Source organism: Lissotriton helveticus, chromosome 12, assembly GCF_964261635.1.
Source record: "Lissotriton helveticus chromosome 12, aLisHel1.1, whole genome shotgun sequence".
NCBI classification, from domain to species: domain Eukaryota; kingdom Metazoa; phylum Chordata; class Amphibia; order Caudata; family Salamandridae; genus Lissotriton; species Lissotriton helveticus.
The window spans coordinates 116968442-116983115 of record NC_136073.1 but is presented as its reverse complement, the minus strand read 5'-3'; the positions used below and the strand labels follow the sequence as shown (position 1 = coordinate 116983115).

The following is a 14674-nucleotide window of genomic DNA, read 5'->3' as shown; positions in this document are numbered from 1 at the left end:
CCAGTTTAAATAGTAATTTAACACCAGGGTTCTTCAAACCTCCAGTTTTCTTTCACTGCTGCAAATGTCAAATTTCCACGATGAAAAGATGCACTTACGTTTCTATGTATCTTATGTGCTTTAAGAGTGCCCAATGTCCTTTAAAACGTAGCTTACAGCAATATTTTCATGCAGAGATTTGAATCATTTTAAAGTTGATTCAGGGAAACGGAAGAGCATACACAGTTAACAATGTTGCCTGTAACAGCATTTCTGTGCCTCTCCTCGCCTTCCATGTCATCAGGTCCGGGACGGCATAGAACAGGTAGGGACCAAATCACGGGATGCAGCAGTATTTCTAAGCTCCCCTTCCACTTCCGGGAGGCATGGACAGACGGGGGACTTGAACAGTTAGAACATGCGCTCGGCTGCTCTGGGCTCGGCTAGCGAGTCTCGCGAGCCTGCGCCTGACGGCTGCGGGCTCGCTGGCTCTGCACTCGGCCGGCGCGCCTGGGCTCCTCTGCAGCCCGGCAGCCATGGAGGCTCAGTGCGAGTACTCCATGTACTTCCCTGCCGTGCCCTTCGTGCGGCGGGATCTGGCGCAGGCGCCGGGCCGGTACCGGACGCTCCCGCGTCGCAACCACCTGTACCTGGGCGAGACGGTGCGCTTCCTGCTGGTGCTGCGGGTGGGGCCCGGGGAGGGAGGCTGGGGAGCCCTAGGCGGGGCGCTGTGCGCCCGGGCCAGTGTTAGTGCTGGGGGCCCCGAGGAGGAGCCTGCGGCAGAAGACCCGGAGACCCCCGCACCGGAGGGCTACCGGGAGTGCCGGCCGCTGCTGACCCATCACAGGTCCCCCGGTACCGCCGTGGCACCTGGAGCAGAGGTAAGGGCAGCCTTCACTGGTGATAACAAGTGCATTATGTTTAACGGGTGTCTGCAGGTTTTAGTCTAGTTATAGCTCGGTTAAGTAGAGTAGTTCACACCTGGTACCATGCGTTTGGCAGCAGACTTGCACCGGGGGTCCTGTGATCCAGGTACCTTCTTCCTCTGCCCTGTCTCTGCAACTGACTGTTAATAAATAGAAACCTTTGCAGTGTTGGGGCATATAGCTTTTTATTTTCACTTCACAATCTGCTTTATGGCTACAAACAGTGCATGTTTGTGGTCACAGCTGTGACAATTCGGTGGCTTGGGCCCTCTGCAAAATTGACTGCTTGTTCATCAGATAAGAAGGTCAATATGCCATTTAGGTTGTCAGGAGATGGCACAATCCAGGGGTTGGAGGTTTGGGGTGGTCAGTGGTTGTTGGGGGGTTGTATAGTGATAAGTGTCCACTTAGTATGCTCATGGCGTTATGGAGGCAAGAACTGCCACACAACTTGAGTTGAACTGAGAATGTGACTAAATGAGTGTAACTCACAATGAGTGAGGCTGAGTTCCACAGTCAGTGAAACTGACACTAAAAAGTGAAATGTTTAGTGACCAAGACTACAAGCTGATATTAGACTTTAACCTGAAAGAGACTGTGCTCAATGGTATGAGATTTTCGCTTAACAAGTACGACTTTGATTCAGTGTGTGAGCTTTAAAGTCAGTGAATGACATAGCTCGAAGAAGTTCCCCTTACATTGACTAAGACTGCTCCAAGCAGAGTCTCGTGCCTAATGGATAGTACTGAAGGCTGAGGCGTTAGACTCTCACTGTCTGGAGCATAACTGTGCTCCATGGTATGATACTCCGACCCGCTGAGGGTCATGGTTTGCGACTCAACACCCAATGCGTGAAACAGTTCCTCGAGATTAGGATCACATCCATGTCAGCCCTCTGTGCTAAATGTTTCTACACAACATCCTAAAGAGGGAAACTGTGGGTCAGCATGTGAGTCTCCCACACAAGAAGTGAGACTTTGCTGCTTATGTGTAAGACGCATTCTATGAGAGCATCTTCTTGGGTCTGAGATGTGATCACACATGTTAGCTTGTATGGTTGATGGAAGTCCCCTGAGATCAATTTTTCTTACCCAGCTCTGTGATGTTTTCAAAATGGGGTGCAGAATGCATCTCTGCTGGACCTATGAATCCATGCCACAACTTCCTGGGCGTTTGTGGGTGAGAGGGGCCTTGTGTACAGGATGTGTACTGGGCAACTTCTTCTTTCGTAGCGAGGCACAGAGATAAAGAGGAACAGGCAGCCCTTTAGATTTGTTTTTTGCCTCTGAAGCCTAGCAGTCTGGTAAACATTTTCTGATAGTTAACGTTACTGTTCAAATAAGAGCCTTTAAAAATAACCACATCAAACCTGTAAAGTCTGAAAGCAGGCAACGGGTTGCCTTTGATTGTGTGTAGAGGCATAGGCCGCTGTGAGACATCAGGCTGATACGCAATTCCAGAAAAACTGGATCTTGTATTGTTTTTATTCAGGCTCCACAGAAATAATTTGGATATTTTTAGGTCAGACCTTTTCAGATGGCTTTAGCTGTCTCACCAGACTTTTTGATCATAACCAAAAAAATAAACAAATGTACGTAAATAGAGGAGCTTTTGGTCCGCAGTCTTCATCTTGGTCTGTCAAATTGTCATTCACATTTTGGTTCCACCTACAACATGGGTCAGTCCATTCTAACCCTCCAACCCTCCCATCACTTTGAGTTATTGCATAACGCTTGTGCACATTGTTCACATCCACTTAAAACAATTCATTTGTCTTTACTGACACATCTGGCTCAAAGCGTGTTGTACTTAGTTTTTTTTATATTAACTTTAAATACCAGCATTTATTTTCACCTGCACTTTGAATGCCAAGCTATATGGCGATTTATTTTTCACCTTCTTCTGAACTTTGCTATCATAAAGTATATAAGTAACAATGTCACATTGTACCTGCATGCAGTTTGAGTGCTTGATCATGCAGTGATTTGTTCTTTTCGCCTTCACAAATAATGATATTAAAATGCATGGCGCTCCTGAAAGGCTTGTTATTTAAAAAAAAAAATCACTAGTAAAAGGGCCACAGCAGTTAGTTTTTAAATTTGTTTTTATTGTAAGCATGTGGTGGTTAGGCTTAGGTGGCTGCATGTTTTCTTATTTCCTTTATATTTTGTGGGTTATACTTGCAATTAAAAAAATCGCACATGTTTGTGAAAAACAGACATGTTGACTTTGTCAATGCTTATTTTCTTTTTAAAAATTAAATTAACATACATTCCCCATAGTTGTACAGCAATTTAAAGTCATAACTCATCTGAAATACAAAATCCATGAATGCTAGAATAAACACCATCTAGCAATTCAGATGTAGTCAAGTAATAAACAGATGTATAAGCTACTTGTCAGTATTTGCAAGACAGCTATCTAAATTTGGAATTTTGATCTGGTCTGCCATTGGTCTGTGAGACAGGACGGTCCCACTCCGCGGCCCTGCTGAGTCCACGTGGGAGGTTTGCTGAATTGTAGCTGCTGTGTTTTCTAGACTTTGTCACAGAACGTTGGTAATGACTGAGCGACGCCGAAATGTAGCTCCAAACCCGTGTCACGTCTGATAGCCATGTAGCATAACAGACTCTGTACCCCTAAGTGAGGTGTAGAGCAGACGAACAGAGCAGACGAACATTGAGTGAGATTGAGGTATATTTGGGCTCCACGAGTGTGAATGTGGAACTTGACCTGGATAAACCTTTAGAACACAGAGAGACAGAGCTTGATCCTGAACGTGCACCAATGGCAAACTGGAAATCCTTCCATAAAATGCAGTCAGATGCCGGCTGTCTTCCGATTCTCAGTTACCAGCAGTGAAATGATTCACCGTACAAGCAAGAAAGAAGAAAATATGTTTTCCAAAAAGACAGAACCCTAGAAACGTCACTATTTCTAGAGAAACTAACAAGCTCAAAAGGAAGTAAAATGCCTAGTCTCTAATATAATGTGGATGTTCTTAGAGTTAAAGGTTTGAGCAGCTGCTTGCCAAACAAGCATTGACAAAGTTATTAGCCTTGGTAATTGCGTGTGAAAGGTTTTCTTACCCCTTCAGTATTACGCAAAAAAGTGCTTTTTGCAGCAGTGCAAGCTTCCCTTGCGCAGAACAGAAATGGCATGAGTAGCAGAAGGGTGAGTGTCCTTCAGGCACATAGCACATAGACTCTTATCAGCAGTGCAAGCTTCCCTTAGGTACTGTAGAAGTGCAGCATTGGGCAGCAGAATTCCCAAAGACAAAAAGGCATAGTTCTTTTCATGTACATTATAAAAATAATTTCTCCTGTAAGGGAAAAGTTAAGCAGCTTTATGAAAGCGTTGTTTTAAAGATGTTTGAAAGGCATTGTGTTTCCGAACTCTGTCCTTATTTCATAGCCACTAACCTAACGCTGGGAGGAAACAGATTCCCTCTTCCTCCAGCTTTGTCACTCCGTGGCTTAAACATTTGTGCTTTTCTAGTGTGCAATAAAAAAATGGCATTAACAAATGCAGTATTCTTTGGCGCTGTAATGTGTTTCAGGAGAATGATGCACTTGGTTCTTAGCTCGATTCATTTTTATGGTACACAAATGCCAGTAGACAGCTTCCCGCTTCCTGTTAAGTACTGATTTGCATGAAATGGGATCAGTGCGGCAACAGTGTGCATCAGCAGTGCGCCTTGTACCACAGCAGCATTAGAGGCACTCTGGGAGTAGGAAGCAAATGTTAACTCTTATAACTTCTTCTCTTAGGCCCCACTTTAGGAGTATCAGTTGAATAGATTTCCTTAGTTAAGGGCAACAAGTTCTAATATTGGCGATATATATATTTTTTTGCAGTACAATATTATACATATGATGGCAGTTCTGAATGTCACACATTGTTCAGATAGCTGACTTGTCTGTTGTGAAGCAATGAAGTGGTCATTTATATCGCTGATATTATGTGCTTGCTAAGCTACATCCATATATTTCCCATTTGCATGTGTAAGGCAAATGTTACCTTATAAACCGAGCCATCCAAGAGAAAATCCAACGGTTTAGATGGATTGACCACTAGTGAGTAATTGATACTAACAAAGTGAAAGCATGTTGTTGAAGAAGAGAAAACAGGGCAGTCAATGAAGAGGCATACAAGTCAATAATAGGAATGTATGTGGCACAGCACACTGATTTGCGTCACCATTTCTCAGTCGGTGTTTGACACTAAGAGATATTTGCTAATAAAGCGTGCATGGTGCGCAGACTCTGCTTTGCTAATTCAACTTCTTACCTGTTCCCAGGTGTCTGATGAGGATCCCATTGTCTCCAGCGATGAGGTCATTTTCCCACTAACGATCTCACTGGACAGGCTGCCTCCTGGAACTCTCAAAGCTAAGGTAATTAATATGGTGGAGAACTTTAGGGAGTTGCTTGTCAATTACTCTAAATCTTTTCAGAGGTTCTATTGTACTGCACTATGCATATTTCAAGTCTCGGATCGACTCATAGTCTCTGTGCCTTCCTTCAGCATTGTATAATGCTCTTCCAAACCTGTGTTCCTATTTCCTTTGTTTTGTCTGTTGTAGTGATGTCTCATATTTATGCATGTATGTATGTGGTATTCTGGGCTTGGAGAGCACAAGTGGTCTGTTATAGCATTGTGATAGTGTTCTTCAAAGAGGTGCGCCTTCAGTTCTTTGCTAAAATGGAGCAGGGTTGGGTGGCCCAATAGGACTGAGGGATATTGATCAAGGTCCTGAGTGCCTAGATGCAGAATGCCTGTTGCCTTGTTTTTCAGTCTCCCCTACAGGTTATCTGTCTGTTGTGCAAAGACCTCTCGTGGGCCATCCAAAAAACTTGGTCTGCTCACAGCCAACCCACTGTTTATCATTGTTTGACTTTCTTCTGACTCTCTGGAAACTAATTTTTAGGTCTTACGTACCACACAGCTTTTCGTTGTCTGGTTGCTTCCTTGGCTTGGCTTTGCTTGGCTTATTTTCACTCTCATTTAATTTTTTTTTTTTATTCAGTGGTATTACTTACTCTTCCATCCTTTTCTTACATTTGTCCCTTCCCTCTAGCAAATCCTGCTCTTGTTTAGGGAACTACTTTTTAGGTCTTGCCTAGGCAGCGCATGCGCCGTCTCTTTGAGATATGCTATATTTAGGATATGGGCTTGAAAAAATGCCCATCTGTTTCATTGGTTCCTCTTGTTGTCCTTTTAGAAATGCTGGCTTTTCATTGGTGAATACTTAATAGCCCCTCCTTTTAGAATTTTGTATCCTTCCATGAGGACTGGCCATCTTGTATGTGTTCTTACTGTTCAGGTTATTTATACTTAAGAGAACTCTTTTATTTAATTATTTTTATTTGGCCTGCCTCTTTGCTCCTTAACTGTTCTGTTTACATGTGCATTGAAACTTTGGTTGTTTCAATTGCTTGCCGTGTGCCTCCTCCTCTCCCCTCCCACAATACTGCTTCGGTCTCTTATCTCCACCTCACACCTCCCACAACACGGCTCGCAGGCCCCCACCACCCCTCTGAGGCCACTGCTGTTTTGCTCGTTTGGTCAATTTATGCAGTCTATCCCCACCCCCTTGCATAACACTACTTGCCTGTCACGAGATCACTGCTTTGAATTCTTGTGTTATTTTAAATGAGTCGCTTTTATTTATATGGCGCACCTATCCATGCGCTCAAGGTTGAGCCAACCCCAGACTCGAACACAGATCCCCCAGCTTCCCAGTCCCCAGCTCTCACCGCTGAGCCTTATCCTCCGCTTCCCAGTCGGCAGCTCTCACTGCTGAGCCATTTCCTTTCCCTAGCCATGTTGCGGGATACAGTACCATCTGTGGCCAAAAGACGTCCCAAGGGACACCTAGTGACATCCTCTGGTACTGCACCCTCACAACACTGCTTGTGATCAGAAGGGGACTGTTATTTTTTTTTGTCTGCTCGTGTTATGCGCCATCCACCTACTCTCACCGTACCGTCCCATCCACCTCCTCACTCTTCCCACAAAACAGCTTAGTGTCTTTTGCCAGTAATCTAAACATTAAAGCAATAGTTGAATCTGTATCAGCTCTGAAAATCACTCTCTGCACCAGAGCCAACGGCCTGCATCTCGCAACAATGCGGTACGGATCCCGAGCACCCATAGTCCTCTTTCTATTTCTATAGCAACGTTGTCGTCTATTCCTGAAAATCAGAGTTGATGATACCAATGTTTATCACTCTTCAAAATCCACAGCTTGGTGCCAATTTTTTAGTGGTAAATCTTCAACCTCCTTTGTGATCTAAAAACGCCACGATGCACCTGTAGCCGAGCCGTCATATCACACACCTGGGTCATCACGAGAACAAGTAACCGTTTTATAGACTAAATGTGTGTTGCCACGCGGACTACATTTAGTTTGACTTTGGGTTGACATCCCTCCTAAATAGTCTGTGCAAGGAGATGTCTTGTGGCACAGTGGAATTTTACACTATATATTACAGATATTGTTTCTCACTCTGAGCTTTGCTGTAACATCAAAATAGTTTATTATTGCCAGTTCTGTACAACTTTGAAATGACCACACTGCAAGCAGCTTCCTAGTCCAGAACTGCACGTGGAACAGCGCCGACTAGCAACCAAGTAAGTGAATGGCAGGCTAATACATGATAATCTGCAAACACAAACATAAGCGCTTTTGAATCACTGCAAGTTTCCAATTGCAGAGGAGGAGATGTGCCCAAGATCTGTGTCCGACAAGGATACATGAAATGCCTGGGACCTAATGCGACACTCCTTCAAGTCATTTGCCCAGAAACTGGCTTAGTCATTATACCTACTACCATCAAAACACTCAAGAAACCATATGTAGCCGCATATGTGGCACTGTTACGCCGCCTTGAAATTTTGCACAACAGCACTCTTATTTGATTTTTGACACCAAACGTATAGTGGCAAAAGTCAAACTACAGATCTCAGAATACATATTGTTAGTAAAACAAACTATAAGAAGGTGTTGCATAATTCTGGATCCATTAGCATTTTACTGAAAGCATTTTTAAATCCTTAATTCCCCTCCTCCAGCAACATGAAGCATGGAGATTTCACAGCATTAATCTTTACTAGCTTTAAGCAGCAGTAGCTACCCTCAGAAGTTCTTCACAACTTTGTGCATGGTATTGGCATTTTCACATTTTGTAGGTCGAGCATCGACAGCACCAATAGCTCGAACTCTCACAAATGCAAGACCTATTGCATTGCAAATGCTTGTTTATTTTTTTGTTGAGCACTCAATGAGAGTGCACGTGTTTTCAAGTCCCTCTTGTTTGTCTCTCTCCTTGTCAAAGTCCTGTTTGCACTCCATGTTGCGCTCTCCCTTATGTGAGGCTTCCCCCCCCCCAATCTGGGATTGCTTCCTGAATCCTCCCACCCAATCCCCTTTGCTATCCTCCAAGAGCCCCAGCCCACTCTTCCATTGCACTTTCACCCATTTACAGAAATGTAAATTTTTTTGCACTAATATTTTTGTCGGGCCTGGCAACTGCCATTTCTGCCAGGTGCTTTACTACACAAAAAGCACTTTTGTACACTTAAAATTTCATTTTTTTAAAGACTTGCCTATCTGAGAGACATCTGCGTCCGAGTTCATGAGGGTGCTCTTAGTCTCTCTGGTGTGCTGCTTCCCCCTTCAAATCTCCCTGCCCCATGTTGCTCCCTCCTTCCCTCAACTTGTCCCTTGCTCCCCCCCACTTATCCCTGCCTTTTTGTAGGTCTGGCTTGACAGTGCAGCTGGTACTGTACCTTATGTGATCAAACTAAAAACAAGCATTGGCATAGCCAAGTGTTCTCGCCTTTGGGACCTTATAAGTGGTTAGTCATGCAGTGAGGGTAGGAGTGAACTGGGGCAGTGCGCTCAGGTACTCTACTCGGGGAGGGGAGGGAAGAGGTAGACTAGCTCGTGAGCAGGAGCACTGATTCACATTGAGGGTACTGATGCACTAAGTAGGGGCTCGCATACATGGTAAGTGGGAGAAGAACATTATGGAACACCTATGCTGCCGGGAAAAACAAGCATTGGCAAATCCAATAGGCTCATTGGTACACACTGACGTGCATTAACTTGCATGCAAGATGTGCTTTGCCAATGCTTGTGTCTAGCTACCAGCTGAGCCTCTGATCAAGGGCTGCGTCTGAGAGGAACCGACCAGCCGCAGCCATTTTGACAATAAAGTGACACTTCGCTGGGAATGTGAACGCACAGTGGTATTACAAAAAATGTCACGTTTCAGGACGCTAAAACTGTTAATATTACATTGGACTATGGCTATTTCCTAAAGCGATAGGGAGGTTTTTCGTTGCTTTGCTGTGTTACTATTAAAGAAAAATACAGAATTTGGTCAGACAACAAAAAGCGCCAAGAGGCGAAGTAATCAGCGAGCAGCACTGCATTATACAACACGCTTTAACTTCTCATCGGCGCTCGTACTAAATCCTGTGTAAAAATAACGTATAATAACGTATAACTCTTTACTAATAAAAAGCGGCTGCGTTTTCAGAGAAAGGTGGAAGTCTCTGCATTGATTTACAAGGATGTTTCTCAGCTTCAGGGAGTTATGAATCAGTGTGAGTGCCAGGGAGACTGGTGGTGGCTAATACTCCCTCTCTCGACCCCACGAGGCGGGGGACTTGTGCTTCTATTTTCTGGTTCTTCCACTGACACACAGAATTCAATGCAGATTAATGGTACATTTTAATGACACAGGTGGTGCCCAGCAAACGTCACATCCCTCCCAGCCCAGACTCCGGTGCCTGCCGCCGTGTCCTCTGTTTACCCAAGCTTACGCCCTCTGATCTTTTTAAGTAGCTGTGGCTGCGCGCAGCGTTGCTGCCTAATTGTTCCAATGGGCAGCCTTTGACTGTGTTTACAAAGGGAGAATGGGTTTGAGTTTAAAGAACAGGAAGCACTGGCGCTCTGAGCTGTGTGATCTCTGGTTTTGAATATTTGTGCAGTAGGCACGCGGTGCAGAACAGGTCAGGGGGACACAAACCCAATGGAAAACAACCCCTGTAGTGGTGTAGGGAGGCCTATACCAAAAGTAGAAGCAAAGCTGGTCCTGTGCACACGCTAGTGAGACACGTGGCCCTGATGTCAGGACTCGGAGTTACGTGCAAGATAAGAAGTACATGAGGGTTCCAAATAAAGCGTCCAGCACAAAAGTTCGTGTAGGTGAAGAATGTTTATAAGTCAATTGTTGGTCAGTACAGAAAATAATAGCCAGTCGACACGTGTTTCGTCACACCGTGAAGGTAGCTGCGACTCATCAGGGCTGTGGGCTAGAAGTAGTCCAGATCGGGGATGGCGGTATCGGGTGTGATGCCGGCCACGTAGGTCGGGAGCCGAAGTGTAAGGACGCCGGGTACCCCGTGATAAGCAGGGGAAACGGAGTTCACAGACGGGTATGTCCGGAGCTTCCGGGAGGTGCCTCAGGCATAGGGAACGTGGCTGGTATATGCCAACAAGCGGCGTCAGAGGTCCGGGTAGTGTCTGCCGCCGTGTCCTCTGTTTTCCCAAGCTTACGCCCTCTGATCTTTTTACTTAGCTGTGGCTGCGCGCAGCGTTGCTGCCTAATTGTTCCAATGGGCAGCCTTTGACTGTGTGGTTACAATTTAAAGCGCCCAGATTACGCTCCTATTAAGCGAATGTTCTTCCAGTGTGCTGCTGGAGAAGGGAGTGGGGGGGGCTTAGATCAGCGCACAGCGTTTAGTAGATTGTAAAGCATCTGTCACCGAGCCCGAGAGCTTCACTTTCATCCCTTAATGGGATGCAGTTTATAATGCTGAGAGATAGGAAAGCAGATACAAGTGTGGCCGCAAAAGTGAGAGCGACATGTCAGAGCGAAAGTAGCATGATCCACCAACAGATGGCACCCTGCACGCCGCTGCTTGCTCTCCACAGCTGTAGGCCGTGGGAGTGAACATTTACAGAAAAGGTGGGTCATGCATCCGCCTTTAGCCAATTGCGTTCTTTGATTTTTGAAAGCCACACGCAAAGGCCAATAGAATGTGTGGAAAATAAAAAGCTACATGCACGAGTTTAGCGAAAGTCTGGAGTGTTTCCAAGAGGACCTCTCCTGGAGCAGCGCATGCGCGCTGCGCTAGGCTCAATCAAAAAAAAGTTTTTCGGAGTACTACAGAAAAGGACTTTGGTTCTGCCCAAAACTTGATATGCCTGGAGTACATATTTTGATTGGGTAGAAATTATGTGCTTTCATTAAAACGTGCTTACCCTTCAAGAACTGTAATCACTGGTAATCAAGCCAGAGCAATTTATGAAGCAAAGGTATTGTGCCCCAATAGGGCTTGACCTTAGGTGAAACACATGCCACTGCAATGATATGGATTTTAGATAGTTAAATAATTATAGTGTTTGTTATTGTCCGACATCTGCACAGATGGGAAGAGTGTAGTCAGGGGGAATGTGTTGCAGTCCCAGCCCTTTCATTCCCGTCATCCACTTCAGAAATACCTTAAAATGGCACTTCTTGAGAAACTTCAGTTTGTTTTTCTTTCTCATTCCTAGTCTTAAGATTTATGGACTGGGGAGATTATTGTATGCTCCTGGCCTTCCAAAAGTGAATGTAATTATTAAATGTAGTTTATATTTTTAATTATAGTACTAATATTATATTTAACTTGCTTCAAATGTAATATTTTTTATATATTTAATGTACTTGTATAATATACTGTAATTTTAAATTTGCCTTACCTGAATCCTAAAAACTCCTACATACCCATCAATGCTACCCTCCAGTAAACACTAAAAACCTGTTACTGGCTAATGCTCCTCTTCCATGAACCCAACTCCTTATAATTTAACACTACCCTTTGATGAACCCTAAAAACTTCTTACAACTGAATACTACACTTCCATGAACCCAAAAATCCCTTTAGCTACTGTTGGATTTGGCCTTTCTGGCAGGTTCACCCCTGAACTTTTTGCTTTTTAATGGTGACCTGGTGATAGTGATTTTTGGTTTCTGCGCACTTTACCACTGTGTCCCAGGGTAAAGTGTGTGCGTGTGGTGAGGTTGGCCTTCCCTCCCATAGGAATGCATGAGGAATGTATCTGTCCATGTTAGTTCCTGATGTGTGGGGTGTGCATCTTCGAGTTTGGTATGTGCGGACTCGTGTGATTAAATGCTGCGCAATGATGTGTGCGGCGTGATTGTGTCTAGTGTGGAAGTGCCACTTCTAGAATTTGGCATGTTTGTGTAAGTTATGTCTGGCTTGTGATTGGCTGGAGCTGGCTGGTGAGCCTGGCTCCATGAGTCATGATGGGTCTGCCCCGGTGGTGAGTGTTGAGATTAGCATGAGTAATGTGAGGAAGGAGTACACCTGGGACCTGAATAGGGCTGGGCTTACTACACACAATGCTGGCTCCGCCCCCTGTGGTGCGTCTAATGACCCTAGCCTGCCTAGTGAATGGAAAGGGTGGCTGAGGAAAACAAAGTGCTCCAAAACCAGCTGCGACTGGTTTTTCCCCCACCCTGCACCCTGAGACAAAGGGATTTACTGTGTAAAAGAGGCTGTGACCTCTTACAAAAAGTTTTCCTTGCTGATCTTATTTTGGAGGGGGGCCTGCTGCTGCTGGGCGCCAGGAGGACCGCCACTGGGGATTGACTCCCTGCCTGGAGGGCCCTGTGAGCTGGATCCTGGGCCCAGCCTTGCCCCCCACCCCCTGAAGGACTTTGTGCTAGACTTTGGGGGCACTAGCGCTTTACTTTTACTTTTCTGAAGCCTCCAGCGCCTGGGAGCGCTGGACTTGCCCCTAGCGCTCAGAGCACTTTATTTCCACTTTTGCGGCTGCCCACGCCGCATGTTGCCGGGTTCCTAAGTTTAATTTGACCCCTGGCGGGTGCCCACCCCGCCAGGGACATTGCCGGCATTTATTGATATTTGAGCGAGGGAGCCCACCCCTCATCTTGGCCCCCGAGATCACCGCCGCAGCACCGGGGCCGAGGAGAAGCCGAGGGAGCAGCCGCTGACGTCACCCGCGCTGCCATTGGTTGAGGCTGCGGTAGGCTCGCCGGGCGACATGAGCGGTGATTGGCTGCCCCCAGCAAGAGAAGAAGCAGGAAGCGGCGGGAGCCTACCCCGCACTCCTGCACTGCCGGTGTGAACGCCGCCCTCACCCCCCGGGGCTCCCAAGAGCAAGGGAGAACCCCGAGGAGTGAGAGGAGACCGCGACGTAGGAGGCCCCCGAGGAGCGGGAGCTCTCCAACCCCAGCCGCCGCGAGACCCGGTGAGTGCCCGTGAAGGAGAGGGGGGCGTCGGGGCACATTGCCGGTGCCTGCCCCCCTCCAGTGCGAGGGCCGTAGTGTTGGGAGGCCCGTGGGGCCTTACTTGATTTCGACTCCCCCAGGGAGGGACTCCAACGACCGGGCATATTTGTTGAAGAGCCCAGAGAGGCTCAGGGGCATTGCTTTGTTTTTGAGCCCTGAGAGGCTCCACCCAGGCGGCCCATTTGTTGACGAGCCCCGAGAGGCTCGTGGGGGCATTATGTTCTAGGGCCCCCGAGGCTCTTGAAGGCCGCACTTGTTCTCGAGTCCCCCGAGAGGGACTCCAGCGTCAAAGGGGGCATTGTTCTTTCGTGGTAGAGCGGCCCCGGAAGGCAGCGGGCCGCTCCCACTTGCCCCACAGGGCACATCATCTCCACAGCTGCCCAGCACTTAGTGGGCAGCTGCTCCGTTTAGGCCCCTGAAATTACGGACACAGGGCGTCCTAGCCTCAGAGTGGCCAGTTGGCCTGGGGACAGTCACAGGTTGTGGTCTATATGTTTTCCCGCAATTGTTCTTTGCTGCACCTCTGAATGTGTTTTTATGCGTCATGTGCTTTTCCCTACACCTCTGAATGTTGCGATGCATCATGTGTAAATGTGTTCATTCCTATACCCCTAAATGTATTGTGATCCTTGGGTGGTTGTTCTTCCTAGTACAGGTGTTGCTAATGAGGTCCAGGTTCCCTGCGTAATATTCTCCTAAGGTGGTTAGGGTTGCGTGGGTGGTACTTATCTGTTACCAGTAGTTACTGGTTGTGTGCCCTATTTTCTATTTTGTACTAAAGTGATTATTATTCTATGTACCAAGTGCTATTTCTAACAAGTATTCTAAGACTAAAAGTGCATATTCCTGACAGTGGTCCATGTGGTCCCTGTCCTGTACATATCCCCTGTAAATTCTGCCCGTGCCTGTTGGCACATTGTAAAGTGTGTGTTTTTATCTAATGTGTTTGCTACAATACAAGGCTATTTTTATACATAACCTTGTGTGGAGTTTCCTTTGTGGTAGGCCTTGGGTGTTGTTTCTGGGTGCACGCGCAAACGCTTAACTTACATAGCCTCCGAGTTTAGCCTTACTGCTCATGTCACGTTACCAAGGGAGTGAGCAGGGGTTATCTTGGCGTGTAACTCCCTTGCCCTGACTTAGAGTGGTGGTCTCTGACTGGTTTTGGCGCAAGCCCTAGCCAGCCGGAGATCCCATTTCTAACAGCTACCTTTCCCTGAACCCCCCCCAAAAAGTTACTACCCCTTAATGCTATCCATCCCAGATCCTAAAACCCCTTCCTACCCCTTACAGCTAGTCTTTCCTGATCCCTAAAATCCCCATACCACCCCCTTAATGCTATTCTTAGCTTAACTACAAAATCTTACTACCCCGTAACGCTAGGCATCCCTGAACCCCAAAAAACTCAGTTCTAACTAATTATGGCCTCCCTTA

The 14674-nt window shown here is 46.4% G+C and overlaps 1 protein-coding gene across 1 annotated transcript in view; it reads left to right on the top strand.

Moving 5' to 3' along the window:
* Nucleotides 1-440: 440 nt before the first annotated feature.
* The window catches only part of TRAPPC14 (trafficking protein particle complex subunit 14), a 65349-nt gene continuing 51115 nt past the window's right edge, over nucleotides 441-14674 (top strand). The window contains exons 1-2 of the mRNA XM_078671171.1: nucleotides 441-860; nucleotides 5206-5301. Coding sequence (XP_078527297.1) covers nucleotides 516-860; nucleotides 5206-5301 — 441 coding nt within the window. The 5' untranslated portion in view covers nucleotides 441-515. The remainder of the gene's footprint in view (nucleotides 861-5205; nucleotides 5302-14674) is intronic.